Genomic DNA, 26,869 nt, shown 5'->3' on the forward strand with positions numbered 1-26,869 from the left:
TTGATGCCAGGTGACTTACACATCTGGTATTAACCCCATATATTACCCCGTTTGCCACCGCACCAGGGCGCGGGATGAGCTGGGGCGAAGCACCAGGATTGGCGCATCTAATGGATGCGCCACTTCTGGGGCGGCTGCGGCCTGCTATTTTTAGGCTGGGGAGAGTCCAATAACCATGGACTTCCCTAGTCTGAGAATATCAGGCCCCAGCTGTCTGTTTTACCTTGGCTGGTGATCCAATTTTGGGGGGACCCCTACGTGTTTTTTTTTAAAATTATTTATTTAATTTAAAATAACAGCGTGGGGTGCCCTCAGTTTTGGATTACTAGCCAAGGTGAGGTTGCCAGCTGTGGTCTGCAGGCTGCAGCCATCTGCTTTACCCTAGCTGGCTACAAAACTAGGGGGAATCCTACGTCATTTATTTTTTCATTTTATTTGGCTAAATACAAAGCTAAGCACCCCTTAGTGTCACATGAAAGGCACCAAAGGATGCTCCACTTTTTCTCCACTTTTTCTCCATTTTTTTCTCCACTTTTTCTCCACTTATTCTCCACTTATTCTCCACTTTTTCTCCATTTTTTTCTCCATTTTTTCTCCACTTATTCTCCATTTATTCTCCACTTATTCTCCACTTATTCTCCACTTTTTCTCCACTTTTTCTCCACTTATTCTCCACTTATTCTCCACTTTTTCTCCATTTTTTTCTCCATTTTTTCTCCACTTATTCTCCACTTTTTCTCCACTTTTTCTCCACTTTTTCTCCACTTTTTCTACATTTTTTCTCCACTTTTTCTCCACTTTTTCTACATTTTTACTCCACTTTTTCTCCACTTTTTCTCCACTTTTTCTCCACTTTTTCTCCACTTTTTCTCCATTTTTTTCTCCATTTTTTCTCCACTTCTTCTCCACTTTTTCTCCACTTTTTCTCCATTTTTTTCTCCATTTTTTCTCCACTTATTCTCCACTTTTTCTCCACTTTTTCTCCACTTATTCTCCACTTTTTCTCCACTTATTCTCCACTTTTTCTCCACTTATTCTCCACTTTTTCCTCCACTTTTTCTCCACTTTTTCTCCATTTTTTTCTCCATTTTTTCTCCACTTATTCTCCACTTTTTCTCCACTTTTTCTCCACTTATTCTCCACTTTTTCTCCACTTATTCTCCACTTTTTCTCCACTTATTCTCCACTTTTTCCTCCACTTTTTCTCCACTTTTTCTCCATTTTTTTCTCCATTTTTTCTCCACTTATTCTCCACTTTTTCTCCACTTTTTCTACATTTTTTCTCCACTTTTTCTACATTTTTACTCCACTTTTTCTCCACTTTTTCTCCACTTTTTCTACATTTTTACTCCACTTTTTCTCCACTTTTTCTCCACTTTTTCTCCACTTTTTCTCCACTTCTTCTCCACTTCTTCTCCACTTTTTCTCCACTTTTTCTCCACTTTTTCTCCATTTTTTTCTCCATTTTTTCTCCACTTATTCTCCACTTTTTCTCCACTTTTTCTCCACTTTTTCTCCACTTTTTCTCCACTTTTTCTCCACTTCTTCTCCACTTCTTCTCCACTTTTTCTCCACTTTTTCTCCACTTTTTCTCCATTTTTTTCTCCATTTTTTCTCCACTTATTCTCCACTTTTTCTCCACTTTTTATCCACTTTTTCTACATTTTTTCTCCACTTTTTCTCCACTTTTTCTACATTTTTACTCCACTTTTTCTCCACTTTTTCTCCACTTTTTCTCCACTTTTTCTCCATTTTTTTCTCCATTTTTTCTCCACTTCTTCTCCACTTTTTCTCCATTTTTTTCTCCATTTTTTCTCCACTTATTCTCCACTTTTTCTCCACTTTTTCTCCACTTATTCTCCACTTTTTCTCCACTTATTCTCCACTTTTTCTCCACTTATTCTCCACTTTTTCCTCCACTTTTTCTCCATTTTTTCTCCATTTTTTTCTCCATTTTTTCTCCACTTATTCTCCACTTTTTCTCCACTTATTCTCCACTTTTTCTCCACTTATTCTCCACTTTTTCTCCACTTATTCTCCACTTTTTCCTCCACTTTTTCTCCACTTTTTCTCCTTTTTTTTCTCCATTTTTTCTCCACTTATTCTCCACTTTTTCTCCACTTTTTCTCCACTTTTTCTCCACTTTTTCTACATTTTTTCTCCACTTTTTCTACATTTTTACTCCACTTTTTCTCCACTTTTTCTCCACTTTTTCTCCATTTTTTTCTCCATTTTTTCTCCCCTTCTTCTCCACTTTTTCTCCACTTTTTCTCCATTTTTTTCTCCATTTTTTCTCCACTTATTCTCCACTTTTTCTCCACTTTTTCTCCACTTTTTCTCCACTTATTCTCCACTTTTTCCTCCACTTTTTCTCCACTTTTTCTCCATTTTTTTCTCCATTTTTTCTCCACTTATTCTCCACTTTTTCTCCACTTTTTCTCCACTTTTTCTACATTTTTTCTCCACTTTTTCTCCACTTTTTCTACATTTTTACTCCACTTTTTCTCCACTTTTTCTCCACTTTTTCTCCACTTTTTCTCCATTTTTTTCTCCATTTTTTCTCCACTTCTTCTCCACTTTTTCTCCACTTTTTCTCCACTTTTTCTCCATTTTGTTCTCCATTTTTTCTCCACTTATTCTCCACTTTTTCTCCACTTTTTCTCCACTTATTCTCCACTTTTTCTCCACTTATTCTCCACTTTTTCTCCACTTATTCTCCACTTTTTCCTCCACTTTTTCTCCAGTTTTTCTCCACTTTTTCTCCACTTTTTCTCCACTTTTTCTCCACTTATTCTCCACTTATTCTCCACTTTTTCCTCCACTTTTTCTCCACTTTTTCTCCATTTTTTTCTCCATTTTTTCTCCACTTATTCTCCACTTTTTCTCCACTTTTTCTCCACTTATTCTCCACTTATTCTCCACTTTTTCTCCACTTTTTCTCCACTTTTTCTCCACTTATTCTCCACTTTTTCTCCACTTATTCTCCACTTTTTCCTCCACTTTTTCCCCACTTTTTCTCCACTTTTTCTCCACTTTTTCTCCACTTATTCTCCACTTTTTCTCCACTTATTCTCCACTTTTTCTCCACTTTTTCTCCACTTTTTCTCCACTTATTCTCCACTTTTTCTCCACTTATTCTCCACTTTTTCTCCACTTTTTCTCCATTTTTCTCCACTTATTCTCCACTTTTTCTCCACTTTTTCTCCACTTTTTCTCCACTTATTCTCCACTTTTCTCCACTTATCTCCACTTTTTCTCCACTTATTCCTCCACTTTTCTCCACTTATTCTCCACTTTTCTCCACTTTTCTCCACTTTTTCCTCCATTTTTTTCTCCATTTATTCTCCACTTTTTCTCCACTTTTTCTCCACTTATTCTCCACTTTTTCTCCACTTTTTCTCCACTTTTTCTACATTTTTTCTCCACTTTTTCTCCACTTTTTCTACATTTTTTCTCCACTTATTCTCCACTTATTCTCCACTTTTTCTCCACTTATTCTCCACTTTTTCCTCCACTTTTTCTCCACTTTTTCTCCACTTTTTCTCCACTTTTTCTCCACTTATTCTCCACTTTTTCTCCACTTATTCTCCACTTTTTCTCCACTTTTTCTCCACTTTTTCTCCACTTATTCTCCACTTTTTCTCCACTTATTCTCCACTTTTTCTCCACTTTTTCTCCATTTTTTCTCCACTTATTCTCCACTTTTTCTCCACTTTTTCTCCACTTTTTCTCCACTTATTCTCCACTTTTTCTCCACTTATTCTCCACTTTTTCTCCACTTATTCCTCCACTTTTTCTCCACTTATTCTCCACTTTTTCTCCACTTTTTCTCCACTTTTTCCTCCATTTTTTTCTCCATTTATTCTCCACTTTTTCTCCACTTTTTCTCCACTTATTCTCCACTTTTTCTCCACTTTTTCTCCACTTTTTCTACATTTTTTCTCCACTTTTTCTCCACTTTTTCTACATTTTTTCTCCACTTTTTCCTCCACTTTTTCTCCACTTTTTCTCCATTTTTTTCTCCATTTTTTCTCCACTTATTCTCCACTTTTTCCTCCACTTTTTCTCCACTTTTTCTCCACTTATTCTCCACTTTTTCTCCACTTATTCTCCACTTATTCTCCACTTTTTCTCCACTTATTCTCCACTTTTTCTCCACTTTTTCTCCATTTTTTTTCTCCATTTTTTCTCCACTTATTCTCCACTTTTTCTCCACTTTTTCTCCACTTTTTCTCCACTTATTCTCCACTTTTTCTCCACTTATTCTCCACTTTTTCTCCACTTTTTCTCCACTTATTCTCCACTTATTCTCCACTTTTTCTCCACTTTTTCTCCACTTTTTCTACATTTTTTCTCCACTTTTTCTCCACTTTTCCTCCACTTTTTCTCCACTTTTTCTCCACTTTTTCTCCACTTTTTCTCCACTTTTTCTACATTTTTTCTCCACTTTTTCTCCACTTTTTCTACATTTTTTCTCCACTTTTTCTCCACTTTTTCTCCACTTTTTCTCCACTTTTTCTACATTTTTTCTCCACTTTTTCTCCACTTTTTCTACATTTTTTCTCCACTTTTTCTCCACTTTTTCTACATTTTTTCTCCACTTTTTCTCCACTTTTTCTACATTTTTTCTCCACTTTTTCTCCACTTTTTCTCCACTTTTTCTCCACTTTTTCTCCACTTTTTCTACATTTTTTCTCCACTTTTTCTCTACTTTTTCTATGGTCGGTCTACCCATTAGCTCTGCCATGCATACTGTAGCTCTACACCTACTGCACATGTTACTTTATGATTGACATCTCTTTCGTACCAGAGCTGTCTAAGCCTACTCTGACCCCATATTTGTCATTACTATATTGTCCTTGTACTGTATTATGACATTTGTATCATGTGTTTCATTCCTTGCTGTGTTGCAATTTTTTTGCTGCATCCCAATTGTACCTCTACATTGTTCGAGTTTATGTTATTGTTCTCTCACTCTTATGTGATACTGATTATTGTCATTTTTCATGATTACATGCAGATAAGTCCAATCTGACGAAGGCTCAGGCCGAAACGTCATTTGTAACTTGTTTTGGACAAAAACATATATGCTTATGAAAAAATGTTTTTCTTAATACGGACCAATAAAGAGTGATTTTGCATTACTATCCGTTGTGACTTGCTGACTTAGTCTGGGAGATTTAGAGTGCCGAGGTTAATCACTAATTTTATCTATTATTTCCTCTGAGCACCTATATACCAGTGAGCAGAGCTTCCTCTACAGTAGTTCTCCTGATTAGGCATGCCCTTACCTCATGAGCAGGGCATTGCAGCTTTGGTAGCAACCATTACGACATGGACTCTGCTGCTGTGGACCCGAGAAGAGTGAGTGCAGATTCATTGCACCCACACTCCTCACATGAAGGGTCCGCACTCCTAGAAAATGGGGGATACGTTCCCTGAGTGTCTCCCCCCCATATTCTAGACGGTCCAGAGTCATCGTGGGACCCCTTTATTTTTTTTTCTTACAATAAATTGGTGAAAGCGGAAATGTTTTGGGGACTGTTTTTTCAAATAAATTTCTTTTGTCGATTTTTTTTTTTTTTTTTGTTAGTACTGACAGTTTATGATGTTGGGTATCTAATAGACGCCATGACATCACAAACTGCTGGGCTTGATCTCAGGTGACTTTACAGCTAGTATCAACCCGATTTATTACCCCGTTTACCACTGCACCAGGGCACGGGATGAGCTGGGGTGAAGCGCCAGGATTGGCGCATCTAGTGGATGCGCCACGTCTGGGGTGCCTGCGGCCTGCTATTTTTAGGCTGTGAAGGCCCAATAACTATGGACCTTCCCACCCTGAGAATACCAGACCACAGCTGTCTGCTTTACCTTGGCTGGTGATCCAATTTGGAGGGGACCCTACTTTTATTGTGTAATTATTAATATTTATAAAATAATTATAAAAAAGAGCCTGAGGGGACCTCCACATTGGATCCCCAACCACGGTAAAGCTGCCAGCTGTGGTTTTCAGGCTACAGCCGTCTGCTTTACCCTAGCTGGCTATCAAAAATGGGGGGACCCAATGTCATTTTTTTTTAACTATTTTTTAAATAGAAAAAATTAATGGGCTTCCCTGTATTTTGATTGCCAACCAAGGTAACGGCAGGCAGATGGGGGTGGCAACCCATAGCTGTCTGCTTTATCTGCGCTGAGAATCAAAAATACCGCGGAGCGCTACGTCATTTTTTTAAAGATTTATTTTTACAGCACTGTGATGTCCAGCAATCAAAATACAGGGAAGCCCATTTTGTTTTTAGTTATTTAAATAAATAATTAAAAAAAATATATATGGGCTCCTGCTGCATTTTTTGTATTGCTAGCTAAGGGTAATCCAAGCAGCTACTGGCTGCTAACCCCCACTGCTTGATGTTACCTTCAATGGCAATGGAAAATCCAGGGAAGCATTTTTTATTTTTTTTGCCAAAAAACTACAAAAAAAGGACGTGAGCTTCGCCATATTTTTGTATGCTAGCCAGGTATAGCAGGCAGGTGCTGGAAGAGTTGGATACAGTGCCAGAAGATGGCGCTTCTATGAAAATGCCATTTTCTGAGGCGGCTGCAGACTGCAATTCGCAGCAGTGGTGTTACGGTTGCTGCGAGCACTGGAGACTATGTCCAGATTTCTTGCTACTGCACATGTGCGAGCGCTGGAGACTAAGTCCAGATTTCTTGCTACTGCACATGTGCGAGCGCTGGAGACTAAGTCCAGATTTCTTGCTACTGCACATGTGCGAGCGCCGGAGACTAAGTCCAATCTTGGAGCCATTGCACATGTGCGGGTGACATCATCGCTGACACGAGGTCACATGTCTCTGACACCTTCTATGCCGATTGGTCGCTGGTCATGTGCTTGTGACGTCTTGCTCGGTGATAGGCCAGCATGACGTCACTCCTGTCGTTCTGGAAGCGGATTGGCTCTGGTGTCCTCCATCTTGGATGAGGCACAGAGTCTATATAAGACCCTGACACACGCCGCATGGTGCTCAGTCCTCTTGGTTCATGCATATGAGTAGACGCTCTGTGCGCGTTCCTCTAGGCATTCCTCTGTCTATGCTAGGTGAGCGCTACCGGCAGGGTAGCGTTCTTATACCTTACAGCTTCGGCTGCTGTCCGTATCCTTACCTCTTAGGGGAGCGGACATAGGCAGGTGCCTGAGGCACATGGTCTGGCTGGGCCTTGTGATTGTACTCGTAGGTGGACGTTGCCGCTAGGGTAACGTTCCTTATACTGCGTCTGGCAGTTGTTCGTATCCTCGCACACTAGGGGAGCGAACAGAGGTAGGAGCTTTGTGCGGCTTACGCTGCTGTTCGTCTCTTTTGCACCACTAGAAGAGCGGACCTAGGCAGGTGCCATATCTAGTGGTTCGTGTCCTCGCACACTAGTGGAGCGAACGCAGGTAGGAGCTTTGTGCGGCTTACGCTGCTGTTCGTCTCTTTTGCACCACTAGAAGAGCGGACCTAGGTAGGTGCCATTTCGCACACATTGCCTTTGTCTCTGTGATTATTAACAGAGATCATTCCACACACCCCCCAAGTAAGGGAGGAATTGCTTTACTTTCTTATTATATCCTTCTGTGAGTTAACAGAGGTATTGCACTCTGCCATAGTCTGCAGCAAAGTCTTTGCACGGTGGACCCTGACTGTCTGATACTCCTTTCGGTTATTATCAGACAGCCCCCCGTAACATTAGGACTGAGCCAAGGGTCTGGCAGTTATGGCAGAATATCAGCAGTTACACCGTTACATACAAGTACTTGAGTCACGGCTCAAGAGTATAGAGGATAAACCTCAGACCATGGTGACATCTGCACATGATCCTCGACTTGCTCTACCAAACAGATATTCTGGCGATGCCAGATCATGTCGTGGTTTCATTAGTCAGTGTCAGATACACCTAGAGGTTAACTCTTCTCGCTTCTCTACGGAGAGGTCCAGAGTAGGCTTTATCATCTCCTTACTTCAGGACAAAGCCTTGGAATGGGCGACTCCCCTATGGGAGCGCTCTGATGTGGTTACTCTGAGACATCAAGACTTTCTTGATGCTCTTAAGGCGGTATTCATGGGTCCGCAGGTTACCCATGATGCGGCCCTGAGACTGTTAGATCTATCTCAGGGTTCGTTATCCACTAGTTCTTATGCCATTGCTTTTAGAACTCTGGTGGCAGAACTAGATTGGCCAGAGAAGGTGTTGATTCCTATCTTCTGGAGAGGGTTGGCTGGCTATGTCAAGGATGCCCTTGCTACTCGTGAAGTCCCTGCTTCTCTGGAGGACTTGATCACAGTAGCAACGAGGATCGATGTACGCCATAAGGAACGTAGACTCGAGGTCTCTTCCTCACGCCCTAAGCATCGGGCTATTCCAGTTGTTGAGGGTCCACTACCATCTTCCTCAGCATCTGAAACATCTCCCACTCCTATGGAGTTAGGTCATACGTTCCCCAGACTACGCAAGTCTGGTCCTCCTATATGTTACGTATGTCGTCAGGCTGGGCACTATGCCAACAAGTGTCCTAGTCGTCAGGGAAACTCCCTGGCCTAGTAACCATTAGAGGGGGGTTACTAGAGACGTCTTCTGCACCCTCTAAGTGTTGTATCCCAGGTCAGCTCTCGTTATCTGAGAATACATGGCCTATTATGGCTTTTGTGGATTCCGGAGCTGACGGGATTTTTGTGTCCTCAGGATTTGTAAAGGGACACAATATTCCCTCTATCATGTTAGAGGCGCCTATTCCTGTCCGTGTTGTTAATGGAACTATGTTGTCTGACTCCATTACATTGAGGACAGTTCCCTTGCGCCTTTCCCTGTCTCAGGGTCACATAGAGGAGATTTCTTTTCTTGTTTTGCCTGAGGGTATAGACGACGTCCTTCTGGGTCTTCCATGGCTTCGGACTCATGCTCCTCACATTGACTGGGAGTCTGACAGCATTATTAGTTGGGGTTCGAAATGTCAGTCCCGATGTCTTCCCTTACCACCTAAGGTCGTTGCAGTTGCATCAACTGATCTCTCTCCCATACCTACACCCTATTTGGATTTCGCTGACGTGTTCTCCAAACAGGGTGCTGAGGTTCTTCCACCCCATAGGCCGTATGACTGTGCCATAGACCTTATCCCAGGTTCGGTTCCACCTAAAGGCAGGGTTTACCCCCTGTCGATACCTGAGTCGGAGGCCATGTCGACCTATATAAGAGAGAGCTTAGAGAAGGGGTTCATTCGTAAGTCTGTCTCTCCCGCGGGAGCTGGGTTTTTCTTTGTTCGGAAGAAAGAGGGTGATTTGCGTCCCTGCATAGATTACAGGGGTCTCAACGCAATCACAATAAAGAACAAATACCCATTACCTTTAATTTCGGAGCTCTTTGACAGACTGAGAGGAGCTCAAGTTTTTACGAAGTTGGATCTGCGGGGTGCGTATAACTTGGTACGAATTCGAAAGGGTGACGAATGGAAGACCGCTTTTAACACCAGAGACGGTCACTATGAATACCTCGTCATGCCTTTTGGGTTATGTAATGCACCCGCAGTATTTCAGGACTTCGTAAATGATGTGTTCAGGGATTTACTGTTATCCTCAGTAGTGGTGTATCTGGACGACATCCTGATTTTTTCTCCTGATCTGGAGACTCATCGTCAGGATGTCGTTCGTGTCCTTTCCCGTTTAAGGGAGCACTCATTGTTTGCTAAACTCGAGAAATGTGTATTCGAGCAGTCCTCATTGCCTTTTTTGGGTTACATTATCTCACAAGAGGGTCTGGCTATGGATCCTGCGAAGCTCTCTGCTGTCCTGCAATGGTCCGAACCTCATTCCTTGAAGGCGGTGCAACGCTTCTTAGGATTTATAAATTATTACAGGCAGTTCATACCCCATTTTTCTACTTTGGTGGCCCCTTTGGTGGCCTTGACTAAGAAAGGTGCTAATCCCAAAGCCTGGTCTACTGAGACATCTCAGGCTTTTGAGGCAGTAAAAAGACACTTTTCAACTGCTCCCGTTCTTCAAAGACCCGATGAGAGTAAGCCCTTCCTCTTAGAGGTTGATGCCTCTTCAGTGGGTGCTGGTGCGGTCTTGTATCAAAAGAACGGTGCAGGTAGAAAAAGGCCGTGTTTCTTCTTTGCTAAAACCTTTTCACCGGCAGAGAGAAACTATACCATTGGGGATAGGGAACTGCTCGCCTTGAGATTAGCCTTGGAGGAGTGGCGTCACTTGCTGGAAGGAGCGAAACATCCTTTCCAGGTCTATACAGACCATAAGAATCTGACGTACTTACAAACCGCTCAGCGTCTGAATCCTCGCCAAGCCCGCTGGTCCTTGTTTTTCTCCCGCTTTCACTTCTCCATCAACTATTTGTCTGGGAGTAAGAATAACAAGGCAGACGCCCTGTCTCGCTCTATGCTTTCTACCCAGGAAGAGAATGACGAACCTCGTCTTATCCTTCCCTCCAGGGTTTTTCATACGCTCTCCCCTGTGACGTTAGACCAAATCCCACCGGGCAAGACATTTGTTCCGCCTGATCGACAGAATGATATACTGTCATGGGCCCACACCTCAAAGGTGGGTGGGCATTTTGGTATTAGGCGGACACGAGAGTTACTGGAGAGGTGGTATTGGTGGCCACACTTAGCCAGCCACGTCAAGAGATATGTCGGTTCCTGCTACTCGTGTGCTCGCAACCGTCCATTACGGCAGAGACCGGCTGGGCTCTTGCATCCTTTACCAGTGCCAGATAGACCATGGGAGGTGGTAGGCATGGACTTTGTGGGTGATCTTCCATGTTCACAGGGACATAGATTTGTGTGGGTCATTACGGATCATTTCTCCCGGATGGTTCATCTCGTACCGTTATCGAGAATCCCATCTTCCAGGGTACTAGCCAAACTATTCCTCAAGCATGTCTTTAGGCTTCATGGGATGCCAGATCGTATCATTTGTGATAGAGGCCCGCAATTTACTTCCCGTTTCTGGCGAGATCTTTGTAGCCTTCTGCAAATTGAGTTGAATCTCTCTTCGGCATACCATCCGGAGACTAATGGTTTGGTTGAACGTACCAATCAATCTATGATTATATACCTTCGACACTTTGTTGCTGAGAACCACGATAACTGGTCCTCCCTCCTACCCTGGGCAGAATTTGCCCTTAACAATTCGCTGGCTGAGGCCACTGGGCAGACACCGTTCGTACTCAATAATGGGCAACACCCTAGGGTACCGGTACCGTTTCCCGCTGCTGCACCTTCTCCTCTTGTGGCCGACTGGGCAACTAATGCCAGAGAGGTTTGGGATCGGACTCAAGAGTCGATCCAAGCAGCTAAGGACCGTATGAAGACGGTGTCCGATCGGTTTCGTCGCCCGGCTCCTGTCTTTTCTCCAGGGGACTTTGTGTGGCTCTCTGCAAAACACGTGAGACTTAGAGTGAGCTCTGTCAAATTTGCTCCTCGCTTCCTGGGTCCTTATGAGGTTCTTCGACAGGTAAATCCTGTAGTCTATCAATTGAAGTTACCTGTCCATCTTAGGATTCATGACAAATTCCATGTCTCACTGCTAAAGCCGGCTATTTTACCTCACGCTCGTGAAGTGCACTCTCCTGCCTCTGATTCCTCTCGCTCTAGCTATGAGGTACGAGCCATAGTTGGTTCTAAGATGGTTAGAGGGCGCAGGTTCTTCTTGATAGATTGGGAGGGCTATGGCCCGGAACATCGCTCTTGGGAGCCTGAGGAGGCTGTCCATGCTCCCGACTTAGTTGCCGATTATCTGCGTCGCCGGGAGGGGGGCCCTTGAGGGGGAGGTACTGTTACGGTTGCTGCGAGCACTGGAGACTATGTCCAGATTTCTTGCTACTGCACATGTGCGAGCGCTGGAGACTAAGTCCAGATTTCTTGCTACTGCACATGTGCGAGCGCTGGAGACTAAGTCCAGATTTCTTGCTACTGCACATGTGCGAGCGCCGGAGACTAAGTCCAATCTTGGAGCCATTGCACATGTGCGGGTGACATCATCGCTGACACGAGGTCACATGTCTCTGACACCTTCTATGCCGATTGGTCGCTGGTCATGTGCTTGTGACGTCTTGCTCGGTGATAGGCCAGCATGACGTCACTCCTGTCGTTCTGGAAGCGGATTGGCTCTGGTGTCCTCCATCTTGGATGAGGCACAGAGTCTATATAAGACCCTGACACACGCCGCATGGTGCTCAGTCCTCTTGGTTCATGCATATGAGTAGACGCTCTGTGCGCGTTCCTCTAGGCATTCCTCTGTCTATGCTAGGTGAGCGCTACCGGCAGGGTAGCGTTCTTATACCTTACAGCTTCGGCTGCTGTCCGTATCCTTACCTCTTAGGGGAGCGGACATAGGCAGGTGCCTGAGGCACATGGTCTGGCTGGGCCTTGTGATTGTACTCGTAGGTGGACGTTGCCGCTAGGGTAACGTTCCTTATACTGCGTCTGGCAGTTGTTCGTATCCTCGCACACTAGGGGAGCGAACAGAGGTAGGAGCTTTGTGCGGCTTACGCTGCTGTTCGTCTCTTTTGCACCACTAGAAGAGCGGACCTAGGCAGGTGCCATATCTAGTGGTTCGTGTCCTCGCACACTAGTGGAGCGAACGCAGGTAGGAGCTTTGTGCGGCTTACGCTGCTGTTCGTCTCTTTTGCACCACTAGAAGAGCGGACCTAGGTAGGTGCCATTTCGCACACATTGCCTTTGTCTCTGTGATTATTAACAGAGATCATTCCACACACCCCCCAAGTAAGGGAGGAATTGCTTTACTTTCTTATTATATCCTTCTGTGAGTTAACAGAGGTATTGCACTCTGCCATAGTCTGCAGCAAAGTCTTTGCACGGTGGACCCTGACTGTCTGATACTCCTTTCGGTTATTATCAGACAGCCCCCCGTAACAAGTGGGGCCCAGAAAGCTCAGGCCAACCTGTGCTGCGGATTCCAATCCCCAGCTGCCTAGTTGTGAAATTCATGAAATAATAAAAAAAGGGCTTCCCTTTATTTTTGGTTCTCAGCCGGGTACAAATAGGCAACTGGGGGTTGGGGGCAGCCGTACCTGCCTGCTGTACCTGGCTAGCATACAAAAATATGGCGAAGCCCACATAATTTTTTCAGGGGGCAAAAAACTTCTGCATACAGTCCTGGATGGAGTACGCTGAGCCTTGTAGTTCTGCAGCTGCTGTCTGTCTGGAGAAGAGCAGACAGCAGCTGCAGAACTACAAGGCTCAGCATACTCCATCCAGGACTGTATGCAGAATTTTTTTGCCCACCAAAAAAATGACGTGGGCTTCGCCATATTTTTGTATGCTAGCCAGGTACAGCAGGCAGCCACGGGCTGCCTCCAACCCCCAGTTGCCTATTTGTACCCGGCTGGGAACCAAAAATATAGGGAAACCCGTTTTTTTTTTAATTATTTCACTTATTTCATGAAATAATTAAAAAACAAATGACGTGGGCTTCGCCCCATTTTTGTGTCCAGCCGGGTACAACTAGGCAGCTGGGGATTGGAATCCGCAGCACAGGCTAACCCGAGGTTTCTGGGCGCCTCTGCTGCTGATTTCAGTCCGCAGCCGTCCCAGAAAATGGCGCTCTCATAGAAGCGCCATCATCTGGCGCTGTATCCAACTCTTCCAACAGCCCTGGAGCCGGGTGGCTTGTTGGGTAATCATGAGTTAATACTGGCTTTGTTTTACTAGCCAGTATTAAGCCAGAGATTCTTAATGTCAGGCACGTTTGACCCGGCCATTAGGAATCTCCAATAAAGGGTTAAAAAAAAACACTACACAGAGAAAAAATACTTTAATAGAAATAAATACACAGACACATTAGAGACTCCATCTTTATTACCCCCTGTCAGCCCTCCACGATCCTGCTCTTCTGTCTTCTTTCTAGTGTAGTAGTAGTGACGATTGTAGTGAGGAAGGATGAGGTTCACCAGCTCATCACTTGGGGCTGGGGAACCTCATCCTCACTACAATCCTCACTACAATCCTCACTAGTGTAGTAGTAGTGACGATTGTAGTGAGGAAGGATGAGGTTCACCAGCTCATCACTTGGGGCTGGGGAACCTCATCCTCACTACAATGCTCACTACAATCGTGCAGCCTTCACTCCGTGAGTGAACAGTGCTGGCTGTCAGCGGTAACAGCGGTACCGCTGACAGACGCGTTACCATAGCAATGGTGCTCTCGGAGCCGCGGTTAGCGGTGACGTCACCGCTAACTGCGTTGCTATGGCAACGGTGATCTCCGTTAATGACCGGCTGTGTCAGCCGGTCCCTAACGGAATGGGGAGTCGACCGTGTGGTAGAGCATGTCGCCGGTACACGGCGATACACATATGTGCACCGTGTACCGGAGAGATGCACTCGCAGGTCCTACATGACGTGTCATAGTCATGTGACCAGTCTGTAGCCAATGAGATAATAGCTACGTGACTGGTCACATGGCTATTTTGACGTCACGATAGGTCCTGCATCTCTGCTGGCAGTGCCGGTCGCCGGGAGGATTCAGCGATCATCGGATGGAATAGCGGCAGGAGACAGAGTGCAGAAGGGATCGCGGGGACCGGTAAGTGTTATGGCAATGTTTATTAACTGTTTGTGTACATTTATCATGCATTTTTATGTGTTTGTTATTGCCTCCCATTATAGCCTATACGTTCGAGTTCGGTTCGTCGAACGTTCGACGAACTGAACTCGAACGGGACCTCCGTTCGGCGAACCGCCTCGAGCCGAACCGGGACCAGTTCGCTCATCTCTACTGGTGACCGATAATCAGGGCGCGACACAGACAGAGCCGCAGCATGACAATGAAGTCGGGTGAAGTTCACCCGAGTTCATTCTGACAGTGCGGCTCTTTCTGTGTCTGCTGTCATCTGCCATTCAGCTCTGCTACATGGCTGTCTGTGGCTGCTGTCAGCGGCCATGTAGCAGAGCTGAATGGCAGATGACATAGTAAAAATGCATCCCTACACATTACACACGCTTGGCAAGTCAATAAATAAAAAAAAAAAAAAAGGGTGTCCAATGCATACGTCACAGAACACATGATCTAAGGGATCGCACACAAAATTGATCAATTTAACAGTCTACTAACGCACGTGTGACAGCAAATGAACGACCTACGTGCAATCTCATTCAATCGCATATGCGACCTGGGCGTGTCACATCGCATACGAGATCGCACACCTAATTGTAAGGTGTAAAGCTGGCTTAAGGTAGACGTGGATGTATCTTCTGCATAGTTCAAACAAACGTTCATCCAGTTTAAGACTGAATAAGAAAAAAATGGACAATTCCTTTAAAGGGAATGTATCTCGTTTTTATTTTTGTATTAAAAATAGTGATTATGAAATCAAGTATTTTTAAAATGAAAATCGCAGCTTATTTATTTTTTATCTAATTTTAATTTTACTGGAGGCACGGGGGGCCATGCTGGATTTGCTGCATGTGTATTACTCACTCCTTTATGGCAGCCCTTGTGCATAGAGAACAGTGGTCGGGATCCGACCCCATCATTTACGTTACAGTGGGCGTCTGCTGTGACCTGGACGTGCTCCTGAGCTGTCCAGATCACAGCAGAGGGAAGAGATCAGCACCATCATTGTGGAGCTCACAGCGTATGCTGTTTGCTCCACTATACCCCTGTCAACCGCCGAGATATGTGAGTATGGGACGCCTACCCTCCCCTCCTCTCCCCCGTTACCGTCTCTGATGACACCCCCTCCCTCCGCTATTCCCAGCCCCCGCTCTGCCCCCGATACTGCTACCGCCGCCCCTCCCCCCGCCGTTACTGTCTCCGATGACACCCCCTCCCTCCGCTCTCTCCAGCCACTGCTCTGCCCCCCGCCGCCGCTGCTGTGTGTGTGTGTGTGTGTGCCACTGCATGGGAGTACCACCGCTGCTACCACTTATACTGTCTGCACGGTTGTGTATCTAATCCTCTCCTGTGTGATACTGTCTGCACGGCTGTGTATCTAATCTATCCTGTGTGATACTGTCTGCATGGCTGTGTATCTAATCCTCTCCTCCGTGATACTGTCTGCTGAGCCGTGTACCTAATCCTATCCTGTGTGATACTGTCTGCTGAGCCGTGTATCTAATACTATCCTGTGTGATACTGTCTGCTGAGCTGTGTATCTAATCCTATTCTGTGTGATACTGTCTGCTGAGTCATGTATCTAATCCTATCCTGTGTGATACTGTCTGCTGAGCTGTGTATCTAATCCTGTCCTGGGTGATACTGGTTGCTGAGCCGTGTATCTAATCCTATCCTGTGTGATACTGTCTGCTGAGCTGTGTATCTAATCCTGTCCTGAGTGATACTGTCTGCTGAGTCATGTATCTAATCCTATCCTGTGTGATACTCCTGCTGTCCTTGGTGACACTTTAGACATTTCTGGTCACCAACAAAATGGCTCTGCACTATGTCCCTACATGTCATTCTCTGTTATCTGTTGTAAACACTCAGATTAGGAGGGGGAGGCGTGCCATCACACACAGGAGAGCAGACTCCGCCCACTTTACTGCAGCTGTAATGTGAGCTTTTTCTACAGTTGGATTTCTGTAGGATTTCAGAAGCTGCTCCCCCTATTGTTTAACAGTGGAAACTGTGGAAAATATCAAACTTTGAACTTTGTAATTTTTTTTTTATATTTTGCTCAATTAAAAAAAAATAATAACATTTAAACAAAACATTAAAATATTATTACTTATTTTTTCAGTTATTGAATTTTTTTTTTTTGACGATACATTCCCTTTAAGGTGCTTCTGAGTTTTGATTTCTATGTGATTACATTAAAGTTAATGTATATATTGTATATTTTAATAAGTCTAATACCCCCACTTAAAAATAAAATAAACTTAATCTGGACAGTTACCTCCTCCATGTTGAAAGGTGAGATAAGGGAATCTCCACACATTTCCTAAACCAACAGCATAGCCCACCATGGACAGGAGGTACTCCGATTTACTTGACCAGTTTCCTCGTTCCGTGTTCTCATCTGTGTTTTCCACTGTTGAATCCTAATTATAATAAAAGAATCCATCAGTCAGTATAAAAGATTGTCTCGTAAAAATTCCTGCTCCTGTACATGATACATTTCTGGTAAGTTTTTGCACCTTGTTTTGTCTTTGTTCACTTATTTCATAAATGTCATATTATAGGCTTTCAGTAATTATTGACTTTTGAAGAATGTAACATTTTTTATAATACATTCAAATTGTTATTTTGACCCCTTATGGATCTGACAAACTATTTGCACTTGTAATGCCCAGACCGCTGTCACTGTGCGGTCTTGCCCCCCTTCTCTGGCTGGGGCATCGGTTCTCTCAATTACAGGGCTGTCTTGCAGTGTCCACCCTGTCCTCAGATCATGCTGCTGTCTACCGAGGCCTGCACACACTTCACAGGCTTCCTGGGAATGCCCATAGGGTGCGTGCATAGGCAGGCACCTTTTCTTAAAGGGCCAGCGTGCCCTAACCCAGAAGAGCCTCTCAGGTCCGCTGAGAAGTTTCAGGTATTTAAGGCACCTTCCCCTTAAGGGAGGTGCCCGGGCAACAAGTTAGTTACGTTGCTAGTTCTCAGGTCCTCAAATGCTGCTGTTTTGTGCTACATTCTGCTGCTGACTCGTATCTGTGTTTCAGTACTATCCTAAGCTGCTGCTATGATTATCCACGCCGGTCAGCTACCACGATACCCTCTAATGCAAATATCCATGCCAGTCACTGTTATCATATCCATTCCATCCATTACAGACGGATCCACTATTCTGCCTGCCGCCGCTTTTACCACAGACTGTACTGTGTCCGTGGCGCCAGCTGCTGAGGTACTGCATATACCCTGGGGCTGCCCTCTGCTGGCCTCTTACCAGCCTATGTACCTGCTTTGAAGACTCGGCCGCCGATCCAGTTCGCTCATCCAGACAAGTGAACGGTACCTTCGGTCCAGTGGACCCACTAATACCGTGCTCTCCCCACGAGCATAACATCACTCTTATCACAGCAGACACATTATTTACGATCTTATGATGGCAAACACTTTATATATGATCTTATCATGGCTTCTAATCTTATTTCTATTTGTTTTCCTAATATTTAAACTCTAATCTAAGCCCTAAAACAATAGAAATACTCAACGCTTCCTTAGTTGACATAACAACTGATGTGGTTTATAATGGATGACCCGTCACCTTAATTCACCCCAGAGATGAAGGGCTGTCTCCGATGTCTATACTGGATGATTCAGGATTAATAAATGTCCCACTGGACTAAGCAAAAGTCCTCCAACCTTGTATAACAAATGAAGAAAAAACATGATGCAGCGTCCAGATGTAAAGTATTAAAAACTAATGATTTATTTGAAAAATATAAAAAAATAAATAAATAAATAAAAAAAATATATATATATATATCTATATATATAATTGCCTTATTCTGTCTGTCTGTCTGTCTGTCTGTCTGTCTGTCATGCTCCAAAATTGTGTCCTTACGGTGACACAAAGCTGATTGGCCGCTGGGCTCGCCATGGCCCCGCCCCCCCACACAGATTGGCCGCTCGCCCAGGCTGCGCCCCCACATGGATTGGCCAGCCGCTCGCCCAGGCTCCGCACCCTGCAGGCATTGGCAATTCGGCCACGCCACGCCCCGCCCCCCTCACGCAATGCACGCTAGCTCTGGCCCCACCCCCCCGCGCATTCCCCGAACTGACACGGCTGTCACGGAGGTGAGTACTGTACAACACCCCCCCCGTCCCTCGCTCGCACGGGAGTGGTGTGGATACGTTAGTAACCATGCTAGCATGGTTACAAGCGCATCAAGGTCCTGCAGCGGCGGAAGATCCACACGCACACACACACACACATTCACACACATCAGATCACACTCACTCTCACACACACCTCACACACACCTCACACACACATCACATCGCATCCACACACTGACAGCATCCGGCGATATCGCTTGCTTCTCGGCCTCGATACTGTGCTGTTGTGACCTTCCAGGACCTGACGGAGGATCACATGGCCAGAAGCATGTGGTATCTCCGGATGTTGTGAATGTGAGCGCGTATGTGCGATATCGTCAGTGTCTGTGTGTGTGAGTGTATGCGATCGGGTGTGTGTGAGTGTATGCGATCGGGTGTGTGTGAGTGTATGCGATCGGGTGTGTGTGAGTGTATGCGATCGGGTGTGTGAGTGTCGGCAGAGGAGCACGGCGTGCTGGAGGAGGCTGGGAGCAGAGAGGCTGATCTTGGGGAAGGCTGGGAGGGGGAGGCTGATGCTGGGGGAGACTGGGAGGGGAAGGCTGATGCTGAAGGAGGCTGGGAGGAGGAGGCTGGGAGGAAGGAGGCTGGGAGGAGAGAGGCTGATCCTGGGGAAGGCTGGGAAGGGGAGGCTGATGCTGAGGGAGGCTGGAAGGAGAGAGGCTGATGCTGCGGGAGGCTGGAAGGAGAGAGGCTGAGGCTGGGAGGAGAGAGGCTGATGCTGGGGAAGGCTGATGCTGAGGGAGGCTGGGAGGGGAAAGCTGATGCTGGGGAAGGCTGGGAGGACGGAGGCTGGGAGGAGAGAGGCTGATCCTGGGGAAGGCTGGGAGAGGGAGGCTGATGCTGGGGGAGGCTGGAAGGAGAGAGGCTGATGCTGGGGGAGGCTGGAAGAAGAGAGGCTGATGCTGGGGGAGGCTGATGCTGGGGGAGGCTGGGAGGAGAGAGGCTGATGCTGGGGAAGGCTGGGAGGAGAGAGGCTGATGCTGGGGACAGAGAGGAGAGGCTGATGCTGGGAGGAGAGAGGCTGATGCTGGGATGAGAGAGGCTGATGCTGGGAGGAGAGAGGCTGATGCTGGGGGAGGCTGGGAGGGGGAGGCTGATGCTGGGGGACGTTGATGCTGGGGGAGGCTGGGACGAGGGAGGCTGATGCTTGGGGAGGCTGATGCCGGGGGAGGCTGAAAGGAGAGAGGCTGATGCTGGTGGAGGCTGATGCTTGGGGAGGCTGATTCTGGGGGAGACTGGGAGGGGAAGGCTGATGCTGAGGGAGGCTGGGAGGGGGAGGCTGGGAGGAAGGAGGCTGGGAGGAGAGAGGCTGATCCTGGGGAAGGCTGGGAAAGGGAGGCTGATGCTGAGGGAGGCTGGAAGGAGAGAGGCTGATGCTGGGGGAGGCTGGAAGGAGAGAGGCTGAGGCTGGGAGGAGAGAGGCTGATGCTGGGGAAGGCTGATGCTGAGGGAGGCTGGGACAGGAAAGCTGATGCTGGGGAAGGCTGGGAGGACGGAGGCTGGGAGGAGAGAGGCTGATCCTGGGGAAGGCTGGGAGAGGGAGGCTGATGCTGGGGGAGGCTGAGGCTGGGAGGAGAGAGGCTGATGCTCGGGACAGAGAGGCTGATGCTGGGAGGAGAGAGGCTGATGCTGGGAGGAGAGAGGCTGATGCTGGGGGCAGAGAGGCTGATGCTGGTGCAGCATGGGGGATGGTGCATGATGGGGGGTGTGCAGCATGGGAGATGGAGCACGATGAGGAGTGCGCAGCATGGGGGATGGAGCACGTTTGGGAGTGCGCAGCATGGCGGATGGACCACGTTTGGGAATGCGCAGCATGGCGGATGGAGCATGTTTGGGAGTGCGCAGCATGGCGGATGGAGCACGTTTGGGAGTGCGCAGCATGGCGGATGGAGCACGTTTGAGAGTGCGCAGCATGGCGGATGGAGCACGTTTGGGAGTGCGCAGCATGGCGGATGGAGCACGTTTGGGAGTGCGCAGCATGGCGGATGGAGCACGTTTGGGAGTGCGCAGCATGGCGGATGGAGCACGATGGGGGGTGCGCAGCATGGCGGATGGAGCACGATGGGAGGTGCACACCTCCCCCCAACACACACAACACACCACACACACACTGGGAACCACAAACACCGCCCTACACAGACACCCACACACACAGACAACGCTGCACACACACAACACCCAACACACAAACACCGCGTCATACATAAATATACGCACATATCATGCAACACACACATTGCACAAAACATACCTCCCCCCAAAACACACCACACCCACACAAACCGCGCAACACATACACACACAACGCTACAGACACACAGCGCTCCACAAACAACGCAACACACGCAACACACACACAACACCGCTCTCACCCCCCGCCACACCCAGACAACACCCAGAACATGTACAGCCCCTACACAAACACTTGGTAACTACACACAACAACATCCTATATATATATATAACAAAAATCATACATTAACTACACAATACGTAAATTCTAGAATACCCGATGCGTAGAATCGGGCCACCTTCTAGTATATATATATTTATATATATATATATATATATATATATATGCACACTACAAAATTAAATATGCCATGGAAAACATATAGTGGACGGCTAAAAATAGAGAAAAAAAAGAGAAAAAGAGTTATGATTAATACCGGACGCGTTTCGAACACTCCATGTGTTCTTAATTGGTTGATCTAAAGACCTCTTACGTAGCAAGACACTACATTGGAACTCTATGATCCTGTATATTAGCCTAAATATTTCATATCAAGGCAAAACAGGCATCTGCCTAGGGCCAAACATTTACATGTCAGCAGTAGAGGTGAGTGAACCCGAAGTTTGGTGTTCGCACCAAACACGGACGTTACAAAAATACCCCCATAGTTCGGAGTTCGGGTGCTTTACGTATGCTGACCACTCGAGTGAGCATCGCTGTGCTAGGGTATGCTCGGTGCTCAGCCCAGTGCGAGGCATTTGTAGTGTTTGAATGGGTCACACTGGGGGTAACAACAGCGTTATCGGATGTAGTGTGCACCCCCAAAAAATGGGAAAACTGCCCACCTGCCCCCGGATGTGTTCTGTTTATGGCTGGCGCATGTGGACGGAGAACCGAACTTCCCAATTAGTGACTTCCATTGGGGTTCAGGTCAAGTCCGGGTCCCAAGGGGTATGAGGGTGCATTTCTACCTACAAAGCAGGTGCAATTTTGTATTTTCATGAGCTCTTGGGCTGCAAATTGCCCCTATATTATTCTTGCACAGAGGCTTTTTTCTGTCTGTGTCCACCACTGCCTATAACAATCCTATAAATGTATCAGATTGGAATACCGCTTTCAAGAAAGTTCAGATTACTATACAGATGGAGGGTTTTTTTGCAATGAAGATTATGTCTATAGCTATATTGTACCTACATACAGACTTTAAGTTCCATAGGCCCCTAATATGATGCCTATAGAAGTCTATGGGTCTATACTGTACCCATATATGTCTTTTATTAGATTCAAAAGGTTTTTTCTCTTGGAGATATATGAATTTTAAGAGAATACAGTGAAATGTTTCATCTGATGCTGTAATATGGAAATACTCCCTTAAGGCCTCCTTCACATATCTGTGTCTCCGGTATGTGTGACGTCCATTTTCACACGTACTGGAGACACAGACACATGTGGACCAATTAAAATCAATTGGTCTGCACACACATCTGCATTTTGACATGGACTGTGTGTTCATGTAGAGCAGTCACGTGTCTGTGTGCGCCACATGGTGACATGTCCGTATTTCTTCAGCAGCACGGGTGTCACACGGACCGCACCCTGATGTGAGCCGTGTGACCTCAGTGTGACATGTACCGTAGAAAACAAGTCACAAAAAAATAAAAAAAATTTATACTTACCTGTCTCCGGTGCTGCTGTTGCTCCAGGTCCCGCTTATTATGCTCATGAATATTCACTGCACTGACTGTGGATCCACTACAGAATCTAACATAAACTTATCACTCTCACTCACAAAGCTCTCCATGGTTCTGCACCATCCTACATCTCCTCCCTCATCTCTATCACCCCACCCATGCCCTCCACTCTGCTAATGACCTAATACTGACATCCTCAACAATTCAAACCTCCCACTCCCGTCTTCAAGATTTCTCACGAGCTGCGCCTATGCTCTAAACACACTACCAAGAGCAATCCAATTAATTCCCAACAATCCACACCTTTAAGCAGGCCCTAAAAACACATTTCTTTAGGGTACCATCACACCTTAGCGATGCAGCAGTGATCCCACCAGCGATCTGACCTGGTCAGGATCGCTGGTGCGTCGCTACATGGTCGCTGGTGAGCTGTCAATCAGGCAGATCTCACCAGCGACCAGTGACCAGCCCCCAGCCAGCAGCGATGTGTGGAAGCGACGCTGCACTTGGTAACTAAGGTAAATATCGGGTAACCAAGGGCTTGGTTACCCGATATTTACCTTTGTTACCAGCGCACACTGCTTAGCGCTGGCTCCCTGCACTCCTAGCCACAGTACACATCGGGTTAATAAGCAAACCACTGTGCTTATTTACCCGATCTGTACTCCAGCTACATGTGCAGGGAGCAGGGAGCCGGCACTGGCAGCCTGAGAACTGCGTAAGCTAGTAACTAAGGTAAATATCGGGTAACCAAGAAAGGGCTTCCCTTGGTTACCCGATATTTACCTTAGTTACAGCTTACCGCAGGCTGACAGACACCGGCTCCTGCTCCCTGCACATTCAGATCGTTGCTCTCTCGCTGTCACACACAGCGATGTGTGCTTATCAGCGGGAGAGCAACAATAAAAAACCAACCAGCACTGTGCGTAACGAGCAGCGATCTCACAGCAGGGGCCAGATCGCTGCTCAGTGTCACACACAGCGAGATCGCTAATGAGGTCACTGCTGCGTCACAAAAACTGTGACTCAGCAGCGATCTCGATAGCGATCTCGCTATGTGTGAAGCACCCCTTAGACTAGCCTATCACCTCACTGCCCTGATCTAATCTAGTCCCTTTCTGCCCTTCAAAAAATTTACTTCCAATTCTTGACCCTGTACCTGTATAACTTCTGGCCGATGACAGGTTCATGCAGCTGGTTTTGAATACCCTATTAAATCGATGGCTGGACCATATATGACAAGCTTTTCTCCCCCACATTCACCTTTTGTGCCTCCCCTATTTCCTCATAGACTAAGCTTACGAGCAGGGCCCTCACTCCTCCTGGTATCTTAATTTTGTTATTTTGCATTGTGTCATATTGTCTGTACATGTCCCTTCTGAATTGTAAAGCGCTGCAGAATATGTTGGCGCTATAGAAATAAAACTTATTATATTATTATAAGTAACAGCAGCGCCGGAGACAGCAGCACCGGAGACAGGTAAGTATATAATAATAATAATAATTTTATTCATTTATATATCAGCTCATGCTGTCATATGGATAGCACAGGGACAACACACATAAAACACACACATGGACACACATATGCACCTTTACCACGGACCATGCAAAACGTTTGTGTTTTGCAGGGGCGCGTAAAGGAGGCCTAAGGGAGGATAGCTTAAAAACGTAGAGGCACCATATGGCAGCACAGCATGCATTTACTCCTCTATGGTGCCTCAAGTCCTTAATACTTCAACATTGAACATCTTTTGAAGTTGTTTTTTTTCCTACTGCTTAGCCTTTTTTCCTCCTATATTTTTCCAATATGTATGGAGGTCACCTATATGGTAAATTACCATGCAAAAGTAATGACAATCTTAGATACAATCAATCTTGGAAAGTTGGACAGTCAGGAGAGTCTAGACAGAAAATGTCCAACAAGATGTTACATTGAAACTGTAAATTTGACTTTTGCTGGTTTATTTTTATATACCTCTCTCCCACTCAAACATGGCACTTTTTCCTGAAAATTAACCCTTGAAAAGCTGAATAAAAAAGATCTTTGAAGTAACAAAAAAAACTTTCTAAGTGGACTTCCAATGACATTATTACATTTTTTGACTCTTCGGATAAACTACACAGACCGGTAAAGCAGAGCAGCGTGATGCACAGACTGGTAGGACGTTGATAAGTCACTTATTATTATGTCAGTGCCGTAATCTCCGGCTGGCTACTGTGCGCGGCTACTTAACCTTAAACATTTTTACTAAAAAATGCAGAATCCCATTAACTAATCATTAAACCGGAATGTCAGTAAACAGGGGAAACAAATGCCTTGCACTTTGCTTTTGCAAACTGTCAAAACCTCACTCTTCATTTCGATTAGAGTCACCTAAATTTGGCCGGTAACCACATTACACAGATAGAGAGGAAGCAAAGCTGAATTTTTTCATTTCCTAAATCTACTCCGTTACTCAAAAAAGTTCCCAACGTGCCAAATATTAAAATGTTCTCCCATGTCTTAAGGAAATTATTTCTTTTTTGCAAAATGATTCGCGGTCAATATTCAGTAAAGATGTCGAAGACACAACAAAGAGTTCACTTGTTGCAAAACTACTCAAGAAAGACGAGTGAAGACAACATTTCGTGGCTGGCTGCCCAGACACTTGACTTAGCATTCCCATTACTTTCCTGTATAAGTCACTCACCACCAGGTCCTTACTGCCTTTCTTGTTACAGCACTTGAGAAAATTAGGTATAAGTCCCATTCTTGTACGTAGAACCTAACAGTGGATGTATTATATCCTTCTTCTTCTCAGGTAATGTGATTGTCCTTTGTAGCTTAGGCACCCAATGACCCAACCTCCTCCTCCTCCGCACAGACCAGGAGAGGACTGGAGGGCTCCTATTTAAAGACGAATAACCACCTCCCAAAAATTCGTTTTAATGAATGATGAGCTTTACTAGGTAGGCTGTACTGATTATTTTGCAACATCCCATGCAAATCGTAGAGGTGCTGGGAGTTTCACTCTGTGGTTGACTCAGGCTTAACACTTAGATTTTACTTTCTGTGCCAAGTCAAACACATGTGCTAACCTGTTAGATTTTGTATGTAATAGCAGGACAGGTGTATTATTGTGTTTTTACTATTGAATACTGTGCATGAATCTGTAGAAAAGCTTATTCCATCCATAGCATTACATAGCTCATACTATATGCCTTATTTTTTAAGCATTAAGTATCCAATACGGCACGTACCAGTGGTTATATTCTTGTTTTTTACATATATACACAAACACACATTGGTGTCAAAACATTTTCTGCACTCTGGTTCTATTTAACCTTTGTGTTCTGAGTAGAGATGAATGAAACCAAAGTTCGGGGTTCTTAACAAACACAGACTTTACCAAAAAAACATATTTTGGATTTGGAGTTTTGGTGCTTTACATATGCAAACTACTCATCACTGTACTCGGGTACACTCGGTGCTCAGCCCAGTGCGAGGAGCCTCTTGCAGTGTTTGATCAGCACTGGGGGTAAGAACAGCATGATCGATATAGTGTGCACCAAACAAAATGGAGCAACCCCGCCACCCACCCACGGAAGTGATCTATTTATGGCTGGCTGTATGTGGACGGAGACCCGAACTGCCCAATTAGGGATTTCCATTGGGGTTCAAGTCAAGTCCAGGTCCCAAACTAAACTTTATCTAATGTCCGGCTGAACCCGCCAAACCAAACTTTCATGGGTCCACTCATCTCTAGTTCTGACCACTTTTCGTATTCGATCACCATCTCTTTAGTCACTACTGCACAGGTTTGAATATGCTACATTAGTTCCAAGGGGGGACATACCATTGGTACAACCTGTGTAGTCACATAAGGGTGAAGAAGTAAGAAGGCCAACTTACACCTCCAGATAAAGTGCAATTGTCCATTATGATGAGCTACTGGATTGCGAAGTGCTTATATAGTCTTCTTGCACAGGGGCCCTCTTCTGTCTGGGTTAGTTTATGTGTGTCTGCAGTGAGAAAACCAATGGCTGCCCCACTTGTGATTTGCTCGAAATAAAGATTTTAACTTTTTGAATTCCTTTTTATTGATCAATATGAGTATAAAAAATAAAAGTACAAGCATAAAAATTTTTATTACAGAGGAAGTATAATGT

At 45.6% G+C, this 26,869-nt stretch overlaps 1 protein-coding gene across 1 annotated transcript in view; it reads right to left on the reverse strand.

Annotated features, from left to right (window-relative positions):
• Positions 1–25,604, reverse strand: part of LOC142251172 (sodium- and chloride-dependent neutral and basic amino acid transporter B(0+)-like) — an 80,606-nt gene extending 55,002 nt beyond the window's left edge. Inside the window, exons 1-2 of the mRNA XM_075323713.1 lie at positions 25,411–25,604; positions 16,908–17,052 (exon numbers count right to left, since the gene is read on the reverse strand). Coding sequence (XP_075179828.1) covers positions 16,908–17,052; positions 25,411–25,470 — 205 coding nt within the window. The 5' untranslated portion in view covers positions 25,471–25,604. The remainder of the gene's footprint in view (positions 1–16,907; positions 17,053–25,410) is intronic.
• Positions 25,605–26,869: the final 1,265 nt, after the last annotated feature.

This window comes from Anomaloglossus baeobatrachus, chromosome 9 (genome assembly GCF_048569485.1).
Source record: "Anomaloglossus baeobatrachus isolate aAnoBae1 chromosome 9, aAnoBae1.hap1, whole genome shotgun sequence".
NCBI classification, from domain to species: domain Eukaryota; kingdom Metazoa; phylum Chordata; class Amphibia; order Anura; family Aromobatidae; genus Anomaloglossus; species Anomaloglossus baeobatrachus.